General features: G+C 39.4%; 2 protein-coding genes across 6 annotated transcripts in view; one reads left to right on the top strand and one right to left on the bottom strand.

Annotated features, from left to right (window-relative positions):
* Nucleotides 1-10,324, top strand: part of fkbp15b (FKBP prolyl isomerase family member 15b) — a 32,779-nt gene extending 22,455 nt beyond the window's left edge. For 2 of the 3 annotated variants that reach the window (XM_073867589.1, XM_073867588.1), the window contains 9 exons: nucleotides 1,910-2,046; nucleotides 2,133-2,288; nucleotides 2,589-2,741; nucleotides 4,670-4,747; nucleotides 5,168-5,281; nucleotides 7,726-7,833; nucleotides 7,918-8,516; nucleotides 9,397-9,505; nucleotides 9,792-10,324. In XM_073867589.1, coding sequence (XP_073723690.1) covers nucleotides 1,910-2,046; nucleotides 2,133-2,288; nucleotides 2,589-2,741; nucleotides 4,670-4,747; nucleotides 5,168-5,281; nucleotides 7,726-7,833; nucleotides 7,918-8,516; nucleotides 9,397-9,505; nucleotides 9,792-9,866 — 1,529 coding nt within the window. In that variant the 3' untranslated portion in view covers nucleotides 9,867-10,324. The remainder of the gene's footprint in view (nucleotides 1-1,909; nucleotides 2,047-2,132; nucleotides 2,289-2,588; nucleotides 2,742-4,669; nucleotides 4,748-5,167; nucleotides 5,282-7,725; nucleotides 7,834-7,917; nucleotides 8,517-9,396; nucleotides 9,506-9,791) is intronic. The other variant, XM_073867590.1, reaches the window with a different exon arrangement.
* Nucleotides 10,325-13,927: 3,603 nt separating this feature from the next.
* On the bottom strand, nucleotides 13,928-22,286 carry stambpb (STAM binding protein b). Of its 3 annotated transcripts, none has more exons than XM_073867586.1 (10): nucleotides 22,185-22,286; nucleotides 21,624-21,859; nucleotides 20,638-20,713; nucleotides 18,508-18,603; nucleotides 17,763-18,141; nucleotides 17,556-17,680; nucleotides 17,288-17,425; nucleotides 14,520-14,632; nucleotides 14,344-14,443; nucleotides 13,928-14,255 (listed from the first exon to the last, which is right to left on the bottom strand). In XM_073867586.1, exons 2-10 carry the CDS (start codon nucleotides 21,824-21,826, stop codon nucleotides 14,199-14,201), a joined length of 1,287 nt encoding a protein of 428 aa, XP_073723687.1. In that variant the 5' UTR covers nucleotides 21,827-21,859; nucleotides 22,185-22,286; the 3' UTR covers nucleotides 13,928-14,198. The 3 variants fall into 3 exon arrangements, with proteins under 3 accessions (XP_073723687.1, XP_055023757.1, XP_055023758.1); XM_055167782.2 differs by having other exon boundaries at nucleotides 22,029-22,236; XM_055167783.2 differs by lacking the exons at nucleotides 20,638-20,713; nucleotides 22,185-22,286 and having other exon boundaries at nucleotides 21,624-21,763.
* Between the last annotated feature and the right edge of the window lie 34 nt (nucleotides 22,287-22,320).

Raw genomic sequence — 22,320 nt, 5'->3', positions numbered from 1 at the left:
AGACACAATGAAAATATGATTTAAGACCGTGGTGTTTATGTAATAAATCACCATTCATCTAATTTATACATTAACAGTTATATTAATGTATAAATTAGATGCAAGTGTTGAAGTGATGATCAAATATGCCTGGAAGCATGCTGAACTCTTTCCCCGTCAGCGTTTTTTTTTTAAGTTGCCACCCAGTTTTAGTTTAATGCCTTGCAGAAAAACATAAAATATCAAATGAAGAACAGACCATCGGCTTTCAAACAAATACAAACAAAAAAACTTTCATCCTACCTTTATTTGTTCTCTTATCACCTCTCAATTTTTTGTTTTAAAAGCGGAGATAATTCCATTTTTGTGAAGAACTTTAGTAAGAGATCAAATTCAGAGCCATGAACAATACTACACTGTGTTTTCAGTGAATGCGTCAGTGTTTAAGTTGGGAAAGATCGCCACCCAGTGGATAATAGCGGACGTATGAACTTGAGTTATAAAATCCTCAGACAACGTTTTCTCTATCGACGAGATGACTCAACAATATTTATTGACATTTATCTGCATATCGCCATTAATTGTGCAATTGTAGACAAATTAAAAATATGATTAAAGACTGTTGTGTTTATTCTCATAAATCAGTACGCAGCAACAGTGGCGCAGTGATACTTATGTAATGTGGTCTGAACCGTGAGGTTACCGGTGTATTTTATCACGGCTTAGAACGCGTTTCAACCAATCAGAATGAAGAACCAGAACGAGCCGTTTTATAATAAATGTTTTGAGGCACACGCTCTTCATAAATGAATCAATTACTCTCCCTACATAATTTATTTGATAAAACACTGTTAAAATGTCTATTCTGGAGGCTTAGACCTTTCCAACAATATATAGTTTGTAGTGATAGATTAAAATTGACATCAACAATATTAATGCAAACTTAGGTGTCCCATATTCGGGACGGCGACGCTTAACAGTTTAAACATATAGGATGTAAACAAAAACGTTTATTCTGCAAATGATTTGTTGCGATTAATCGGTATGCAACCCTAGAAACTATTTATATGTGCAAGTAATTTTCTATGTGCAGTGGCGGCCGGTGACTTCTTCTTTTGAGGTCGGACGATGCAAAGGTCATCACAACATATATGTAGCCCGTAATGTGCGTGGCTCGTCATTTCAAAATATGTGTGCGGTGCGTCATGTAAACTTATCTGCATCATGTGTCATGTCAGAATAAGTGCCTGCCACCGATTCTTCGAAGGGGTTTTATGATAAAAAACATGCTCACGGTTGACATATACTCCCTTAATCTTATGTGTTATCAGAGTTTAGTGTTAAGTTAGTGTCTTTAGTCGATCACAACTTCCGGTTCACAGGCACTTTAAGGCTCATGACGTCAAGAATAAAAAAATATAACTAGAGGACGCAAAACAATTGCTGCTTCTGAAACCGCTTACTTTTATACTATATAGTAGGTGAGGCGAGTAGTATGTTAAAATGTATAATATTCAAAAAACAGTAGGCGAAAAGTATCCGAATGACCTACTACTTCCTGCAAGATCCCGAAGTGTTCATTCGATGGACACGTGAGCCCTTGGGAGATGAATTATCTAATGAAGAAGAAGAAGAAGGAGAGGCATTGTGTCCGTATACGTGGCTCTATTCAAATGCCTATACATATATATTAAACAGCTCTCCATTGTGGTCAAATTGCAGATCAAAACAATCCAACAGGACTCACAAATCATGTTAATGTGTCGCATAAGAAAAAAAACTGGTTTTGACAGATTCAGCCTCTGATTCACTATAGGCTTTTTCTTCATGTACCATTTTCCCTTTCAGTAAAGCCAGGAAAGTTATTTAACAGTGGAAAATTATCACATGGTGTCTGGTTGGAAGCATGGTATATCTCTGTGTGTTTCAGAGCTTAAAGAAACAGCAGAAAGAGTGCAAAGCCAATACAAGACGGAGAAGCAGAAACGGAAAGAAACCGAGCTCAAACTCAACGGTTTGGAAGAAGAGCTACAGGACATGAAGACAGAGAAGGACAGTTTAGAAAGAGTGAGGGCACACTTCTGTCTGTATGGGAGAGACCGTACGACCGAGTCGTCATTTAGACATCTGCATTTGTTTTGCATTCGTTTCAGACTCTATCTGATAGGAAGAGAAAGTGGCAGGCCGAGAGACAGCGCTGTGATGAAGAACTAGAAGAGGTGAGGAGGGTGAGCCAGCATGAGATGGACAACCTCAGGAACCAATTACGTAAAGCCAGAACCTGTACTGACCACGCTGCAGCTGAACAGGTAAGTGTAATGCAGATTACTGGTAACCAAAACACTAGATCTCCTGTTGGTTTATGTCATTTTACAGGACGAAAGTAATATTTGTGACCCTTGACCACAAAACCATAAGTTGCATGGGTATATTTGAAGCATTAGCCAACAATACATTGTATGGGTCAAGACATGAAGATATTTTGTACATTCATTGTAAATATATAACTTATTTCTTAATACATGTCACTCTAAATATTTTTCAACTGTTTGTGTCTGTGTTTGTGTTGTGTTTGCATGTGCGTGTGTTTTGTTTTCATTTGTGAGTAGATGGCTCAGATGCAGGCCGAGCTGGAGCAGGAGTGGCAGATGAAGTGTGATCAGACTTTGGCAACAGCACGTGAACAACAGAGGAGAGAAATAACTGAACTGACAGAGCACAGAGACACACTGCAGGTCAAACTTACACAACTACAGGAGAAGGTACACACAAATATTCACACACCCACAGCAATAACACACCCATCCAGATGTACACTATATAGACAAAATTATTGGAACAGCCTATTCTAATAAACATGGTTGTCTATTCCTGATGATTTCTTAAGTTATTTACGCCTGCCGGGTGTGTGCGAACGTTGCTTTGTTCCGCTATTTTGTATTGAAGTCAATGGGAACTCTAGTTTGTTTTCCCCAAAAGTGGGCGTGAACCTGTTCAGAGACATTGAGGTGCGCCGGTTGTGCTATTCTGTGTGAAGTGCCCATATAAGGACTTCCACTGTACTTCCTGCACTTAAATTGTCCATAAAAGAAATAGTGCAAGATTGTAACGTATGAATCTTTCATGTTCGAACTCTGGCAAAGTGCATTCAGCACAAAAATACTCCGTCATACATGCAACTGCTTTTTGACACCCTATGTTTAACATGAAGAATCCAACTCTTAAGGGCTGTTCACATTATAAAGATAACTAAAAAAAATATAGTTTTAAAAATTGTTTTATATTAAAGGGAATAGCGGAGTTCACACCACACTTACAATGATAAAGATACCGTTGAACGATATCGTTGGGATCGCTTTCTGAGCGATTTTTCCCCCCACTTGATGAACGTTAAACCATTGACAGCCAATCAAATCTATTTGAACTTCAAGTTCATGCGCACTTAAAAATGACAGTGAAGCTCATTGCTATAACATAAATCAGGTCTATAACATAAAATTACCTCAGGTATTTAGCACTGATGCAGTTGCTGTGAAAGTGACTACGTAATGCTTTTTATTCTACTACTTTAACTACGCCAAAAGGTAAGAGATTACACAAACTATTAGATTCACGGTTTAGAGTTAATGCGAAACACAGCGTGTTGAGGACATCTGCTGGTTACCCGCTGTGTAAGTACGGACTACCGGCACATCCGGGAACTTGACTGTAAATTTCGTCACCACCCCTTTTTGGGGGAAAATAGACCGGACCTTCCGTTGGCTTCCATTCAAGGTAGCGGAACGGGGCAGCGTTTTTACACAGCCGGCATGCGTAAATAACTTATGAAATCACTCAGATTAAACATGTTGAGGAATTATCTGTCCACCCTGCCTGCCATAGAGCGGGAAAGATACATTAACACATTTAATTTGGTCAATATAAAAACATGTCCCGTTCATTCTCCCAGCGTCAAATTTGTGTAACGTTAACGCTATGATTGCTGGAAAATCACTAAGGCTAGTTGTATGGCTGGACGGAAAAGTGCAATCAGTACTCTTAATATAAAGACATAAATACGAAGTAACTTTCAAATACGAAGTAAAATCATTTACTGTCATCCCTGTTGACTCGATGAGGTACGAGTAAATGTCCGGGTAAGACACCTCTGGCCAATAGGGAGCGTTGTTACACAAATTTGACACTGGGAGAATGAAAGGGACATGTTTTTATTATGACCAAATTAAATGTGTTAATGTATCTTTCGCGCTGTATGGCAGGCAGGGTGGACAGATAATTACTCAACATGTTTGATCTGAGTGATTTCTTAGGTTGTTTGGGCCTGCCGACTGTGTACGACCGTTGCTTTGTTCCGCTATTTTGTATGGAAGTCAATGGGAGGTCTAGTCTTTTTTTTTCCCAAAAGTGGGCGTGAACCTGTTCAGAGTCATTCTATGACGTTGCGCCGGTTGTGCGTATGCAACACGAACAGCATATTTACATATTCAGTGTATTTTTATCATTTGGTGATGTGGACGCTAATATAGTTATCGTTACAGTTAACGTTATAGTTATCATAATAACTATAAGTTTTCAAAGTAATGTAAAATTGTATTATTTCAAATGTCATTATTTCTATCTGTATTTTATTTGTTTGCTTACCATCCTAAAACGGACATAACTAGCACTCTTCTTCATCTGCTGTTTATAGTTTAACACACTCAAACAGTCACGTGAATCAGAGCAGCATCAGGACCAGGGAGAAGAGTTACAGGCCTTGAGAGAGAAGGTGATGCTTCCTTTTTATTTTTAAACTTCAAATGTATTTTTACATCAGGGTCATTATTTACTTTTTGTTCTTTTATCAAGTCTTTGTTTTGTTTAGCAACTACACTTCAATCCAAAACAATTCAGTCTATGCATTTTCTTCATTACTGTGTGGGTAAACACAACAGCTTACACAACAGCTTAATTGGTTGAGTGACCTTGGTTATGATTGGTTACTCTTTTGGCATGGCAAATAGTAACTGCGTAGCGATGCAGGTTTGTTAGAAGGTCTGATGTAGTTAGCACTACAACATTAATAGCTCCTGTTCACATGTTTTATTTTAAGTGTGTTTGATTTTTTTAGATTGTGTTGTCTAAAAGGGTCTCTGTCAAACATACAGAGTGAATGTAAAAGTCTATTGTGTTTTTGTGTGTGTTTCAGTGTTCTGCATTAGAACAGAGAGCAGCGTTTCTGAGGCAGCAGGGTGAGGCTCGAGTTTCTCAACTTGAAAGTAAACTGGCAGAGCGGCGACCGCAGATGGACACAACAGAAGAGGTGAGATCCTGGAGATCCTACAACTGCACAGTACACTACATTTTATGCATCCATGACTGTGCTATATTGTAGATATATTCATTAATAAAATGGGGTATTACAGTTTTTAAAATGAATATTTTATTGTGCTTTGAATAAAGTTTAAATGATTAGGATATTAAGTAAAGATCATGTTCTTGAAGATAGTGTGTACATTTACTACCGTAAATATTACACTGTAAAAAATACTTTGCTGCCTTAACATTTTTTGTCATGTTAATAGAGATGAGTTGTCTAAAAGTCAACTTAATTTTATAAGTTATAACAACTCACCTGTAGTTATAACAACTCATCTCTAGTCAAGATAAATAATATTAAGTTGAAATGACTTGTAAATCCGAGTTGATTCAACACAATTTTTTTAAGGCAGCAAAGTATTTTTTACAGTGTAGTAATATGTGTTGCTAAGGACTTCATTTGGACAACTTTAAAGGCGATTTTTTTTTAATATTTTGATTGTTTGCACCCTCAGATTCCAGATTTTCAAGTAGTTGTATCTCAGCCAAATATTGTATCATAAACCATACATCAATAGAATGCTTAAAGGATTAGTCCATTTTCTTAAAAGAAAAATCCAGATAATTTACTCACCACCATGTCATCCAAAATGTTGATGTCTTTCTTTGTTCAGTCGAGAAGAAATTATGTTTTTTGAGGAAAACATTGCAGGATTTTTCTCATTTTTAATGGACTTCAATAGAGCCCAACATTCAATACTCAACACGCAACAGTTTTTTCAACGGAGCCTCAAAGGACTATAAACAATCCCAAACGAAGCATAAGGGTCTTATCTAGCGAAACGATTGTCATTTTTGACAAAAAAAAAAAATGCACTTTTAAACCACAACTTTTCGTCTAGGTCCGGTCCAGCGCGACCTAACGTAAATGCGTAGTGACGTAGGGAGGTCACGTGTTACATATATAAAACCCACATTTGCGGACCATTGTAAACAATAAACTGACACAAAGACATTCATTAGTATCAGTTGACATACAACAACGTCGTAACGGTCCTCTTTCAACACACTTGTAAACACTGGGGCGGAGTTTCGTGTTCGTCCTCTGTGACCTCTTGATGTCATGACGTATTGCGTGGGGTCACACTGACGCATCACGACCGGATCTAGACGAAAAGTTGTGGTTTAAAAGTGCATATTTTTTATTTTTCTTGTCAACAATTGTCCTGCAGTGTTTTCCTCAAGAAACGTGGTTTCTTCTCGACTGAACAAAGAAAGACATTTTGGATGACATGGTGGTGCGTGGATTATCTGGATTTTTCTTTTAAGAAAATGGACTATTCCTTTAAATATTCAATAAGATGATTAGCCCTTCAAAAAATTTACCCATATCATGACATATTATATTACTTTAAAAAAAAATGGCACATTTAAAAGGACACTCTATTGAAAGTTACCAAAGGGACTATTTTCGGGCAGTGCGTAATATCATTGCGCCTCCTGCAGCCATGTTTCGGCAGCAAAGTCCTTGATTATTATGCCAGAATGAGAGTATAGTTCCTAGCCATATAGGCCTAGAAAATTGCAAATTTTAATTTTCCGTCTTCTTTGTACACGATGTAACTACAGAAGAATCAAGTTTTAAATAGGAAAAATATTGAAACTCTTTATATTCACGTTATTTTTGAGCGTGATGCTAATGGTCTAATCAGATTCAATGGATTATGCTAAGCTATGCTAAAAGTGGTACAGCCAGACCCGTAGATCATCTGAATGGATTCCAAAACGATAAAAATCGAGTGTTTCACTCTGGGGGAGCTGGAAAAAGAGCATATTTTCAAAAAAGTGGAGTGTCCCTTTAATAATAGCACATTTTGTATAAGAAACTTTTTAGTATGGAAATCTATTATCAATATAAAATGTATTAGTAATCCTCATTAATCTCAATGATTTTAATTTTTTCTTTCTCATGCAATTCTCTCAACTTAATAATTGTTTTTTTGGTGGCCCACCACCAATAATATCAGACTTTGGGACAGGACATTGACTGGTGTCTTCACACCTGTGATTGTTTGTATTATTTATTCAATGACACGCATAATCTTTTGTTCCACAATCCGTGACCAGTCAATCTAGTTAGAACAGAAATGTTTTAATATGACCATAATGTTTGAGCAGGTAGTTTATGTTAAAACAATAGTCTTGTTTAAACCATGCAATAAGCTGCAAATCAAACAATAACGCCAATTTTTAATGTATTCATTTTGTTAAATAATCCTTTGACCATGCAGTGGCCGACATCTAGTGGCTGTTTCTTTTTAGGCCCGATGCCAAACTTAATTTCCGACCCCAAAAAGGAGACATTTTAAATACAGCCTCGGAGGGCTAAATCATCCAGGATTGCAACTATCCATGTTCCTGAATTTATTCACTTTTTTTTTTTTACAGGTGAAGCGAGTGATGAACGGTGTTTTCCAGTCTCTGAGAAGTGAATTTGATCTGAATGAAACCTACACAGGAAGTGTTGTACTCCGAGTGCTGGTCAGCACTATCAAGGTCTGCCTCCATATCACACATAATAAAGCTCATATTCATTTTAAACACATATTTAATGTGCATTTATTTATTTTTTCAATCAAGAATGTCACACTGCAGCTCCTTTCTGGCAATGAGAGATCTTCATCCGAACACAGTGACAAAGAAGAAGATAAGGAGATGGAGGAGGAGACTGAGGCTCAGCCTGGGCAAAAGGTGCATATAAACGGCAGGAATGAGGAAGAGGAGAAGAGCCGAGATTCTGCAGGACAGGATGAAGATTTACAGCCACAAACTGAGGAAAAGGCAACAGAAGAAGAAACGAAAGAAATCGAAGGAGAAGACGAGAGTGAACAGGAAGTTGTCAAGGAAGAAGGTACAGAGGAAATTGTAGAAGAGAAGGAAGTGAAGGTTAATGTTAGCACAGAAGGGAACTTGTCAGATCAGACCGTGTCAGAGTCCGACATTCAAAGTGCTACACATGAGACCCCACAACAGGAACACACTGAAAATGACATCACATCCGAACAGGAAGTGACCACAGAACCACCAGAGGACATCACTACTACACAGGAAGTAAAGGTAATTGATGAGCCTTTAGTTGAACCAGAAACGTCACCATGCGGACCTCCTAAAAATCCACCACCTCCTCCCCCTAACGCTCCACAAGATGACTCTACTAATACATCTGCACAGCTCTCCAGGTAGGTGCTAATTCATTATGATGTTAAGGTGCTTTAAAGGGATACTCCAGTCAAATATCAAAATTACCTCATGATGTACTCACCCTTAAACAGAGCGAAACTGAGGTAACTGATATACACACATCCATCATCTTTCAGAGGAACACATTTGGAGTTATTTTAGTAAATGTCTTTGCTCTTCCAAGCTTCATAATGGTAGAAAACAGGGATCAGTGAACAACTTTTGACTTTAAAGCCCAAAAAGTCCATTCATCCTTCACAGAAGTAATCCACACAGCTCCAATGGGTTAATAAAGGTCTTCTGTGGGTAATAGATGTGATTTTGTAAGAAAAATATCCATATTTCAAACGTTAAAAATGGCAATAACTAGCTTTCGCCTTTCGGTAATGGCGCTATCAGTAAATCATGAGGAAGTTTTAATATTTGGCTAAAGTATCGCTTTAACTGTGTGATTAGTACAAACGTTTTCAAACTTTTCTAACTTTTAAAGGAAATTTTTGTAATGAATCAGTTTCTTATGTGTGAAAAAAGATATTTTTTGCAGTCAGTCAGACGTTCCCAATGAACATTTTTTTAGGACCTTCTGCACAAGGACACCAATGATTGTGTCATTGATTTTGTGTGTTGAATGTCACATTATTGCACTTCCCCATAAAAAAAACATATTTTATTTGTTGGTTAATCCAAAAATAAACCTAAGAGGCCTTAACTTCATTAAATAACAGTGTACATAAAAATTTAAGTAGATCAACTAACACCACCCATAATCTCTGTCATGTTTGCACATCCCTACTATAACCTGCATGCCCCTCTATTTGCTCAATTACCGTCTTGTTTCCTCGTCTCGTCCAATCTGTGCTCATCCTGCTATTCTCTCAGTTCACCTGAGAGGGTACAAGAGGAAAATGGCGAGGAACCATTTTTCCAGAGCCCAGTCCCTCCCCAACTCAAAGCTGCTGCGCCTGCTGATGAAGAGGAGGAGGAGCTGGTGAGCACACATAAACTCCCATTCACCCTTTTTTTATGTTTAAATCACTACCTTACACAAATGGGAAAATTAACCTTATTAATGACTAACTTCTTTAATCGTAAAGCCCTAAATAACCTTCAAATCAGACAAGTTCCCCAATATACTTTTTATGTAAACATTTAATGCAATGGGTGTTGTAGTGCTTAAGGCTGGACTGACAACCAACAGTTTGTACTCTCTATGTGATTGGTCAATATGCATGATTATAGGTGTAATGATTCGTACGCTTTTGTGCGATATTCAGAGTTTAAAAGGACAGCCCCCTCCTGCTCCTCTATTCGGTGATGAAAGTGATGAAGACCTGGATTGGTTGGGCTGATGTGACCCACACATAATCGAGTGTTAAAACACCAGCGCCTGACGTCAGACGACTGTCGTGAAGTGTACCAGATAAATTCTGATGTGAGAGAAGCGTGTTTGGACGGCAGAGGACATTCATTTATGGGTTTTTGATGGTTTGGAGACATCGTTTTTCTACTCATGAATTTAAACAGCACTGAATGATGAGTTTTGTTTAGGTATGAACTGATTGCTGCTTATTGAACTGCACATGTTAAATTGAATCTTAGAAATCATCTCTCAAATCTCCAAATACTGTCAATCGTAGTAGTTGGTTTTCTTTGTTTATGTTAATTTATGATTTAGTGTTTCCTTCTTTAAGGTTTCATGTGTACAACTGATGTTGTTAGCTTGCTCTTTCAGAATGGTTCTTAATATTTTTACATTTATTGTGCTAACAAGAGTCAGTAGCATATTAATAAAGTAATTAATAAGGCCTGCTATTTGTCACAGTGCTTGTTTTCCAAATGACCAGTTAACTTTTTCTTCATAATGCTGCGTTTACACCAACCGCGTTTGAGGCGTCAATATCGCGTCTAGTTTGCCGCTTGAACAGTTTGAATGCATTCGCGCGTCAAGAGCGAAGTAGACGCGCGGAAAAAGCAAGAATTTGACGTGCGTCAGAGGCAAAATCCGATTCTTGTGGGAGGGGCAAGTGTATGCGGTTGTCTGTTTGTAAGATGGCTGATGTTGATTGTGCATTTATATAGAGTTTGTATTTGGTCACCTTACTATAGGGGGAAAATAAGTGGTGCGGGTCGATAAACGTCACGTGACTCAATAGTTAAATGTGTATTTACAACTTACCATGTTCCCCAATGTCCTCACTGACAATCTTCCAAGCGAGGTCCTTTTTATTCCTGTCTCTATAGAAATAAGAACTTGTCATATAGCTCTGGGTGACTGCTCACGGACAAGCGTTCCTTCAGGTTGAATGAGTGACTGCGGACGGGGCTGCCGCCACAGCAGCAAGCGGGCTCCTGATTGGTTAACGCGGCGCGAAATTCCAGCCGCAAATTCGCATCAAACGCAAAATGCACAAAAAGCACCATTCGTGCGCACAATGCTCAATTCACACCATTTGCGCGTCTGGCGGAAACACGGGACCTCCAGACGCGCATCAACGCGTCTTCACATTGACTTAACATTGAAATCACTCGTGCTTGCCGCCTCTACCGCGTCTGGTGTAAACGCAGCATAATAAAGCCACAGTATGTAGGATTTTCACCACTAGAGGTCGCTATTACACAATAAGGGGCCGATCGCACAGAACGCGTTTATGGCAGTGGCAGGCATCTTTTTTGAATGGTTTTCTATGGGCAGTGAGTTTTCTATGGGCTGTTTAAGCTGCATCAAAGGCCTTGTGTTTTAACCACCTCCTACGCCACGCGGTTGTAAAGGAGCGCTCTGAAAGGAAAAGTGTAAGTTTTTTCATTGTCCGCTCGAATGAGGGACAGGCAGGCCTTCCGTTGTGCTGACAGAAGTTTACAATTGCTGGGAACATTCGGAGACTGCAGTCACTCACTGTTTCCTGCATGTCTGTGCACCTCTCACCCATGATCGAGGTCAGAGCAAGCGGCCTATTTTTAAAGTTTCTGCTAGCAAGACAGTAAACAGCAAAAGAGCGATCACGCTTCACTATTTAATTGACAGGACAGCTGCCTCTGTGATTGCCTAGCAATATAAAAAGCCACGTGGCGCACCTTGCATTTACGGGGGTTTTAAACAAGTTTGGTGTGATCGTCCCCTTACAAAGGAAGCTTAATGAGGATATGAAGGAGAGTGGAACGATGGGAGATTGCCATCGTTTCTACAACCAGAAACAGAGGATGGCATGGATATTAAGTCACTAAAAGGGTGACAATTACAAGGGAGACAAGCCATTATTTAAAATAGGATTTTTTCTGGATTTACAAATCCTTGGCAACTTTTGGGATAATGTAAACATTGCATTAAAGGTGCTGTTACCTAGGAAGGAATAGATGAATAATAATAGTTCTGTACATAGTAATGACATATCGTGAGCCTCAAACACAATTTTTTCCTCCTTATTATGTAAACCTTGTGCATGCAAAAGATCAAAAACAGGCCAACCTCAACATGATGGGGTGCGCGCCGCAAACACGAATTCAACGATTTGCGTGAGTAGATTACATACAAAGTCAATGAAAAGCCGCAAATACATACAAACTGGCACGGGGCGATGCGAATGATGCAAACTGGGTGGCGAAAAAGCGTGCTATTTGCCTCAAACGCGGCTGAATATATCCAACTCACGTTAAAATTTGCATGACACGAAATAAATACCTGCGAGTAATCTAGAGCGAGGAATACGATGCTTCACGTTTTGTGTGTATGCAGCATAACACTGACTGACATTACATGTATGCCCCCAAAATTAAATTATGTTGTTACAATTATAAAAACAAAGTTGTGACTGCTTAGTTAGCACTATATGCTAGTTAATGCTATATGCTAGTGTTAAGGCTGAAGTTTTACTATTGACGTTACAGTTACGTTTTGCAGGTCCATACTGAAAAAACACAAACTTACCACTTAAAAACATCTCCAAACAATTGATTATTCCTCAAAATCTGTATCTTTATCTGATACAGGCTCAAACATAAGGCCTGTTCACACACAGAGCTACTGAAATGAGCCGCTCTGAGAAACAGCCAATCAGAGCAGAGCTCAATATTATTATTCATCACCCTTTCAAATAAGGTTATATTAGACCATTTAATTCTAGGGACAAATCCTAGGGTTGTAAATGGCAATGTAAAACCGTCTATGGATAATTTTTGCACTCAATAACGACTGTAATGTCACATTCAGTGTTATTCTGGTATACATAACGTCTATGTATCAGAGAACCATGTAACATAAACCTCATTCACACAGACCTCTGGTCCCAGAAAATACCCGTAAAATTGCCAGACAAGCGTCTGTGTGAACAAAAACTCGTTCCGTTAATCTTCTGGGATCGTTGCCGGAAAGAGGACCTAGTAAGATACGCGGGTAACCCCTCTGTGTGAACAAGAAGCCGCAAGAATGCCGTAATGGGCGTGTCGAAGTGAGGACGCGCGCGTCATCATCACAACACAAGTAATGGTTCAGCTCCTTACAACGAGATAACATGCATATAAACATTAATCACGAGAAATGTTGCAAACTAGATTGACACAGTAATCAGGAAATGATAAATGAGACGCATAAACAATGACGCACGTGCTGTAGTGACGCGCGTGTCATGGCAACATGAAGTTGGTTCAACTCTTTAAAATGAGGGATTTACAACATTCACAACGAGAAATGTCAGCAAACTGGACTAAAGCAGATATCAGGTAAGTTAGCTCATTACTTACTGCGTTGAAACGGAGATCATTCAGCAGCATAAAAGAATATCGCGTCACGTGCTCATTTGAGCTATAATAAACGAAAATACCCGCGCATCATCCCAAGTCGTTCAGCTCCTCAAAATGCGGGTTTTAAATGCACATAAACAATCACGATGAGAAATGTCTGAAAACTGTATTAAAGCAGAGCTCAGGGAGCTCGTCAAATATCCACTCAGAAGCTGAGATCATTCACCAGCATTAGAACGGTGCCTCACGCACTCCTTTATAGTCTTATCATAAACAAAAATGCACGCGAGTGGTTCTTGGAGGGAGAAAAAATATATAATATGCAAACTTCAGACGCTGCGTAGAAGAGAGGGCGGGACTTTCAATAGGTCACGTGTCTTTCCGGGACCGTCACATGCCGGATAAACTTGGCAGTGTGAATGAAATAAAATCTGACTATTCCGGAAAAATCCAGGATCCAAATGCCGTGTATTTTACGGAATTTGTGTGTGAAAAGGGCTATATTGTATCAATGCATTCTTTGGCACCTTTAAATATATTACACTGTGCAAGTGGTTTTTGGATATTTTATTACAAAAATCTTACATATTGTGGCTTTAACTGATATATTATGAAGGGTGCACTCCTGCAAAATTTACCCATGCAGCTTGTTAACAAAGAAGATCACAGTTCATAGCCACAAATAAACCAAGGGTAACTAAACGCTTGATTCAAACGGTGGTCAAGGTGAAACATGAATGGGTTCCAGTCCTGTGGTATTTACATTCCTGAGTTCCCACAGGACATTGTATGAGACTTTTAGTGTTCATAGAGTTAAACAAGTGCTTCTGTAGACTAGTGTGTCTGTCTCTTTACATCCCATCACCAATGAATGGAGTCAGTAAGGAAAAGCAGCGATCCGGCTTAAAAACAGCTTTGAGTTGCAGCTGTGTAAAGACCAGAGAGGATCATCGCAGGTCTAGCATTGATACAGTGCCGTCTGTGATTATAATGTGGCTGCCACTCTGAGGAAACAAACCACATGAAAGATGCATACCGTTAGCCTTTAACAAACGCAATTTACCGTCTTAAGCGTACCCTAATGTCACTTACTGTAAATAAAGGAGGTTCTTTAGGATGAGGATGAAAGCCTGTCTGAGTACACGTTGAGATCTCCTCCAAGCCGTAGTCGGTTAACCTGAAGTAGCCCGTCCTGCGAAACACATACGTCCACACCATTAGTATTCATGCTTTATTACTTTATCTCTTTTTGTTGTTTCTGAACTTACTCATTGAACTTTGGAGAGCAGACGATGGCGATGGACTCTGGGAGCATCAACTGATAGGAGCAGTGAGTATGGAGGTCTACACTGGACAGAAAGGCGGTCTGTGTGGGGTGGGTCTGTGGAAAAAAGGAAGAGTAACTTACAGGACTTTTTGCCCTCGTACACACTGCATATAAATTCGGTTGTCACTTCACTTTTTAATGCTTAATCCTGTTCTGTACACACACACACACTTCAGTATTTTATGGGACTGACAATCTCATTCTACTACCCAATTAACTCTCTCAAAATGCAGTATGTGACAACCGCATTTACAGAAACTCTGCATAGCGTGTACAGAATCGAACAACTAGTTGTTTATAAAGTATTTTAACATGCATCATGGACATAACAGGTCTCTCTTCTGAAAAAATGCCTAGAAGGTGAAGCAAAAATTAGGACATTTCCCACATCAGCAAGTCGTCGAACACACCAGACTAGAAATAAAGTCCAACAAAGGTGGATAAGTAATCTGTATCACTTATGAAAATAAACCATGGTTTTACTACAGTTCAATCCAAAAACCATGGTAACCACAAAATAACCATGTTTTTTGTTTTCTAAAACCACAGTTAGTGTAGTAAAACCATAGTAATCAATACACCAAAAACATGATTACTACACTTTTACCACAAAAAAAAAGTTCATTTTCTTTTGCTTACTAGAATTGCCATATCTTTGATAAACCAAAATAAAACCAAATGCTTTACCTCAAAAATCAAAATATTGAGACCAGCACCTTCCGAATTTAATAACACCAAAAACTAAAGCCTTAAACGGTTAAGCGCCACAACACGGCATCTAAGCCACAAAAAGACGAGGACCTGGCAACACTGCAATACAAAGCCTTACAAACGTCACAAATCCTCTGTCTCAATCGTCGCATTTTCAGGAGTGAGTCTTGTTACGTACAGACATTTAAAGGCAGGATAAGCAGGAATCATCCAAAAAAAACTTTTTTACAAATTTGTTTAAACTGTCTTTATATACCAATACATAAGTAATATGTAAGTACTCTGAAAAAGAGAGTATAAAAATCGAGTGTCTGTAGACCTCTCACCACTGTTTTAAACACAGCTCATTTTTCCATTCACTCCACCCCCTCCCTTCTGGGTTTCTTCTAAAGCCACGACCCCAAAACACATGAACGCGCGAAGCCGGCTCTGCTGGGAGAACCATCATTTACATCAGACGAGCGGAGAGGAAGGAGCGCGGTGCATGTAGTAACATCATGTTAGAATCACATGTAATAATACACCAAACCTTTATCACTATGAATATAAACAAATAGGATGGCTTTTAGTACTCGCTATTAAGCCAGTGTTTTGCATGGAAGAGTTTCCGTGATGAAAGCATTGTTGACTCTGATGAGGTCTACACTCCATAGACAATACCGCATCGTCCACTCGAGGAAAAGTCACGCGATATTTACTCTCGTTTGATTTCTTCGTTTATTCCTTTTTTTGCCTTGTTTGCCTTCGCTGACTGGATATGCAGGTACTGTGAGTTCTGAATGCTCTTTCTCTGCCGTACTTTTGCTCTTCCTAGAGTGCCTCGTGCACGTTCAAGTCAATCGGATGTGCGCATGTCTGGGCAGATCCTGTAGCAACAGGGGTGGTGCCATGGTCGCGAGAGAGAGTGACAGTCGCGCAAGTCATTCATTTTTTTGTCCCGAATAGAAATAATTAGCTGTGTTTAAAATAGGGATGCACCGATAGGATTTTTTTGGGCCGATACCGATTCCGATTTAAACAGAAAACTTCTGGCCGATACGATGCCGATACCGATATTAAACACTTGTATACAATACTATACAGTTGGTCTATTAGCTAGTTTATTTCTGCATCAAATTATTTTACTGAACATGGATTGGATCTAATTAACATTCAACTGACCAACATAATAAGAGAGGCACAAATTAAGCTAAAACAAATATAATAAGACAGCATGACAACCTTCAAAGGTGGTTTTTGCTATTCAGCATTTATTTTATTAACGACATTAACTCGTTTTTTTTTAAATATAATGGATTTCTTTATGCAGTTAATTAATAAACAATCGGTATCGGCCTTTCTCATGCTATTGCCGATATGCCGATGGTTTCAAATTCATAAAAAATCGGCCGATAAATATCGGTGGCCGATACATCGGTGCATCACTAGTTTAAAACAGTCGTGAGAGGTCTACAGACACCCGAGTTCCACACCCTCCCTTTCAGAGTACCCACATCTCAATCATGTATTTGTATATAAGACAGTTTAAATTCTGGCTATACCAGGACAAGTGTAAGGAATCAGGCCAAATTTTGCTACCTCATTTGTGTCGAGACATTTTAAGGTGTAGATATACTTATTTTAACAACTCAGTGCAGAATTTCAGAAGTACAGGTGTGCAAACTTGTCACCTTTTGGCAAAATTTGACGTTTTGGATATAAAACAGTCCCAGACAGCATATGACTCCGGCCCAAAGTCGTCTGCTGTCATTACTAGGTCACGCTACTCGTCCACCGATGCTTGCACCAAATTAATTCTCGGTGGAAGATGACGATGGTAAGCTCAAGCGTCTAAATTCACTCACTGGATTTCATTCACTCCTTCAAATAAACCATATGAGTGAGCGAGGATATATGGGGGCTATTTCGAGCACAGCATATGTCGTATCGAGCTATAGTTTTATGTTAAATCATTTAGTAGAGATGGCAGAAGTGAATCTGAATGTATATCTCCCTTACATGTATCCAGCCCAGGGTAATGAGGTTGTACTGGTCCTGCACCAGAAACAGCTCTTCTTCATTCTCTGTGTCACAGTAATCTGGACCCCCACACTGTTTCGGCACAATCACGTGCGTCACCGTAAAAGCGTTCCTGTTCTGCAACAGACACATAAACACTTGATATAAAGCTCCATATACGCAAATAAGACAGAGTCATCAAAAGAACAACTTATCCCACAATGCAATAGTTATCATGTGACCCGATAAACCCAAACATAACACCTACCAATCTCCCACAGAGAATCCCACACGTTTCCACCGCTCTAACGGTGTTGTTATTGGCCAGTCGCAGGAATTTGGTGCAGAGCTCTGCGGGAACGGCTATTTGCCGTAAACCATCTATCAATGTAGCTGAAATACAAAAAGAAAACAATTCTCAACAACACCAATAAACAAACAACATAAAACAGTAAGGTTTGAGAGCGATTCGTACTGTTGCTGGCGAGGTGACCTGGTTTGAGTGTACGATCAAATGTAGGAGGCGCTGCCGGGCTGGGAGCTGATGGAGCCCTGTGATTGGCTGAGGGATGCTGTGGACTCTCAGGGGGAGTTGGTGATGAAATGTAAGGCATCGGTGGGCCCTGAACACCGGGGATGAGTGGCATCTCATCCTGAGGACAGGCTGGCGTGCTGAACTCATGAATGACGGGCTGACGCCCGCGTTGACGCTCCTGCTGACGTATCATCTCCTCGAACATGCTAAACTGCTCCTGCTCCAGCTGTTTCTTCTGCATGTCTGCCACACGCTGCCTCTCCACTTGTAGCTCTCGCTGACGAGACATCTCCCGCTCCATCGCTGCCGTTTCTGCACGCTAACAAACACATGATACAGGATCCATAAGGTTGGTAAAGTATGAAAAGTGCATCTTCAGCTGCTGGGTGAAATTAATTGACAGCATAATTGAGGTTTAATTTCAACAAACCACCATTATGGTGATCAGTGTTTGCATTTCATCAGCTTATTTGCATTTAAGGACGCAACCAAAAAGGGCACATTTTTGACCTACAAAGTGGCAATTTTATCTATATGGTATTTTGAGCTAAAACTTCACTTAACATATGTACTCTGGGGACACCAAAGATTTATTTTACATCTTAATAAAGTCTTGTGAAATGTCCCCTTTGAAAAAGAATGAAAAAGCTTACTTGAGATAAGAAATATGAGAAATATCGCTCACCTTTTTGCTGAGATACTCCTCATATTCTTTCTCGTATATCCCGAGTAAATGTTTTTTGAGCAGCTCTGCTTGAGGAAAGGCCACCTCCTTTAACTTCTGTTTGAGGAACAACAGCAAAACAGTTTCAACTAAAGTGCCGTAATGATACTTTTACTGTTTTTTATTATTCTGCTGATCAATTCAAAGCAAACACACATATTGATAAATCTATACACTGAAGGCAATATAAGTCGCTTTAGGTAAAACTGTCTACCAAATGCACAAAATTTTAAATCTATACATGGGGGCGGGAAGATGTTTTAGGTTGGGGTTGCTGTGTGGATGGCCGTAACCAGCTATGACGTGACGTTACCAACGTGCGGACCACTGTAAATCTTTAATATTCTCTCTAAATAAATGATAGTTAATTTAAACTCTTTGTAATGTGAATAAATTATATCATAAATGCAGATGCTACCTCCTAAACTTTGGTGCGCCCAAAGGTGAGTCTTGGTCCACTTCCAAATGAACTGTGGTGCGGTTAGACTGATATGTAAACGCAACTGGACCAGGGTCCAAAATCAGGATGTGATTTCATAAGACGCAACCCTGATAATGACGTGTTTTACAGTGGGATGAGCAGTGTATACAAAAACAAAACGAGCAGAGGGCAACATTGGGGCAACAAAGAGGTAAAAGCGTCTCATTAACATTTGGTCTGTCAAGCATATGCTGGGAAAACACACAAAATGCAGGGTGTAATTTTTAAAAGGATCTCTTGACAGAAAAGCAAAATAATACAGAAAACTATATTATCAGGGATGTTTAAAAACGTTTCATAATGAACCGTTATGTGTTCAATACCTTAGAATGAGACATTTTTATCTACATATAAAGAGGGTCCCCTTACATGAAAGTAGCCATTTTGTGCCGCCATGTTTCTACAGAAGCCCTTATTGGACAAACTTTTTTTACTAAGTGTCTCCGATGATGACATGTTTGTCCGGTGGCGGCTACCGTAGCTTCTCTATGCGTTTCAAAAGCGAGGGGTGAGCAGTGGTTGCAATTCGCCAACCTCATCACTAAAATTTACACACTGCACCTTTAAGTTTTTCAAATGTTTAGTGATAGTAAAATCATTAGATCATGAGATCTGAGCTGGTAATAATACTACCGTATAAATAAATACACATAAAATGAGCACATTTCCTCCAAAATTCAAGTGGTTGTGGATGATCGGAGTTGCGTTGCATAAAATTCGTCATCAAAGCTGAGCAATCAGGTGGTGACCTTAACCCTATGCATGGTTAGATCTTTAGTTTCGCTAAAAAAACTGGCAGTGTGAACGCTAAGCGAACCAGGACTTAATATATTTTTTTCTTTTTTGGTCCAGACCAATACAACCAAAGGAACCGAACTACAAGTATGAACAAAGGACACTTCACTTTTTTTGAAAATAGGCTCATTTTCCAGCTCCCCCAGGGCCAAACATTTGATTAAACATTTGGGTCTTGCGGTACCACTTTTAACATAGCTTAGCACAATCCACTAAATCGGACCAGACCACCAGCATCGCACTCAAAAATGACCAAAGAGTTTTTTCCTATTTAAACTTGACTCTTCTGTAGTTAATCGTGTACTAAGACCGACAGAAAATTAAAAGTTGAGAATTTCTAAGCAGATATGGTGAGGACTATACTCATTCTGGTGTAATAATCAAGGACTTTGCTGCCGTAACATGGCTGCAGGAGGTACACTGATATTACGTAGTGCCCGAAAATAGTCCCTTGCTATTGAAAGTTACCAAGGGGACTATTTTTGGGCCCTGCGCAATATCATTGCAAAAGTATTGAAACTCTTTGGTCATTCCTGAGCACAATGCCAATGGTCCAATCAGATTCAATGGACTATGCCAACCCATGCCAAAAGTGGCACCGCCAGACCGGAGATCAGCTGAATGATTCCAAAACTATAAAAATCAAATGTTCAACTCCAGGGGAGCTGGAAAATGAGCACACCCTCAAAAAAAGTGGAGTGTCCATTTAAATCTAAATGAACCAAAATTTGTGTTGCATTTACAATCCTGTGAAATTAGGGGGTGCTGCAGCACCCTCGGCACCCCTGATTCCCGCGCCCCTGCCTTTACATTACCCTTAAAGTCTCCTTCTTCTCAGGAATATTAGGAAGCTTATAATCTGGATGCTTGAGGAGCTTTTCAATAAAAAGCCTGATGGATTAAAACAAAAGAAAGTTAAACCTTTTGTAACAATTAAAAAAAGATGCATGACAGTTTGCGAGTAGTTCAGATTATAACTTGCCCTGACAATCATAAATTAACAAATTGGTAAACTATAATAATGAAACTGAGTTAGTTCTTTTCACTTCCAAATAATTGCTTAACATTATTGCACACTTTTTTGCTGCATAACAATGGCATGCAGTTTCTAGTGATTTTTTTAACCCATTCTTACTGCGACTTCTAACAAATCATTCTTGCAATTTTGGAAAAGATCTATGTTAAAGGTCCAATGTGGGTTTTTTTTAGTAGCATCTAGCAGGATTGCGAATTGCAACGAACCTTCATTTCGAAACGCATAGAGAAGCTACGGTAGCTGCCACGGGACAAACATGTCGTCTGAGACGATGCAGGGACAAAATGCGCCCCGTAGAGCAGTTTGTCCATTTAAGGCTACTGTACAAACGTGATGGTGACTTCCATGTAAGGGGGACCGCTGTGTATGTAGATAAAAACGGCTCATTCTACAGTAATTAAAACAATACAGTTCATTATGTAAGATCTTTATACACACTGATTATTATATGTAGATTATATTGCATTCCTGTCAAGAGACCCTCCTAAAAATCCCACACTGCACCTTTAACTGGCTAAATAACTAATTACCATGGCAAAATTGAATTCTAGGGACAAGAATTCTTAGTCCATATAAAGGCATGTACACTGAATGAAAAGAAAAGATTTAGTGCGAGCACATCTCTGCTTCATTTGGCAAAAAGTGACTACTGGCCATTCCATCAGTTCTCTCACAATCTCTGCCGATGCTGTTTAAAGTTTACAATATCTGAGACTTCTCAGGGTGAATGGTAAGGAAAGGGTTAGCATTCTGAGTCCTGCTTACGTGATGTATTTATTGTAGAGGACAAAAGCATGCTCTATATTGCCCTCCTCTGCATACACATGGGCCATGCGGATCATCTCCATGCCCGAGCGGAAGTATCTGCGAAGGGGTACAGCTTCATTTACATCCACCGTGCTACCCTTCTTTGTCAAAGCCCGCACCCTCTCCAGTGGGGTCAAACTCACATCTGCGTGGTCCAACATGATATAGATGGTGATCCCAATCTACACCTTTAACTGTCATTTAAAAATGTATAAAAAAGACACACAACTGGTAAACAAGTGCAGTATTACAATAGTAGTGAATAATCATTATACACATCTGTCGTGTTTAAATGGAAAAAGACGAGAACTTGTCATGTAATATATGTGTTACTGCTAGCAGGGTAGTGATTATAAATCTTACCCTGATAATAATGACAGACTGTCTGCTGTCAGACCTCATTCACATTAGCTAAAGAAATCGTCCATCATTGCCTTCTTTAAATGAAGTCCATGCGCAATAAATCGTTTTCTACGGTTCTGTATGGATAGTTTACGCTTTAATCTCAAACAAACTCACTTCCTCTTCCTGTATGACGCAAACAAAACACCCACACAACGCCGCTCTCAGATCAGCTTTGGCTCTCTCAGTTGATGCAGACGCAAATGTGTATTTATTTTACGCTGCGCAGACTGATCTGCTTATGATGTCAACG

The sequence above is a fragment of the Misgurnus anguillicaudatus genome, chromosome 5 (assembly GCF_027580225.2).
Source record: "Misgurnus anguillicaudatus chromosome 5, ASM2758022v2, whole genome shotgun sequence".
NCBI lineage: Eukaryota > Metazoa > Chordata > Actinopteri > Cypriniformes > Cobitidae > Misgurnus > Misgurnus anguillicaudatus.
This window is presented reverse-complemented; position numbering and strand designations above follow the sequence as displayed.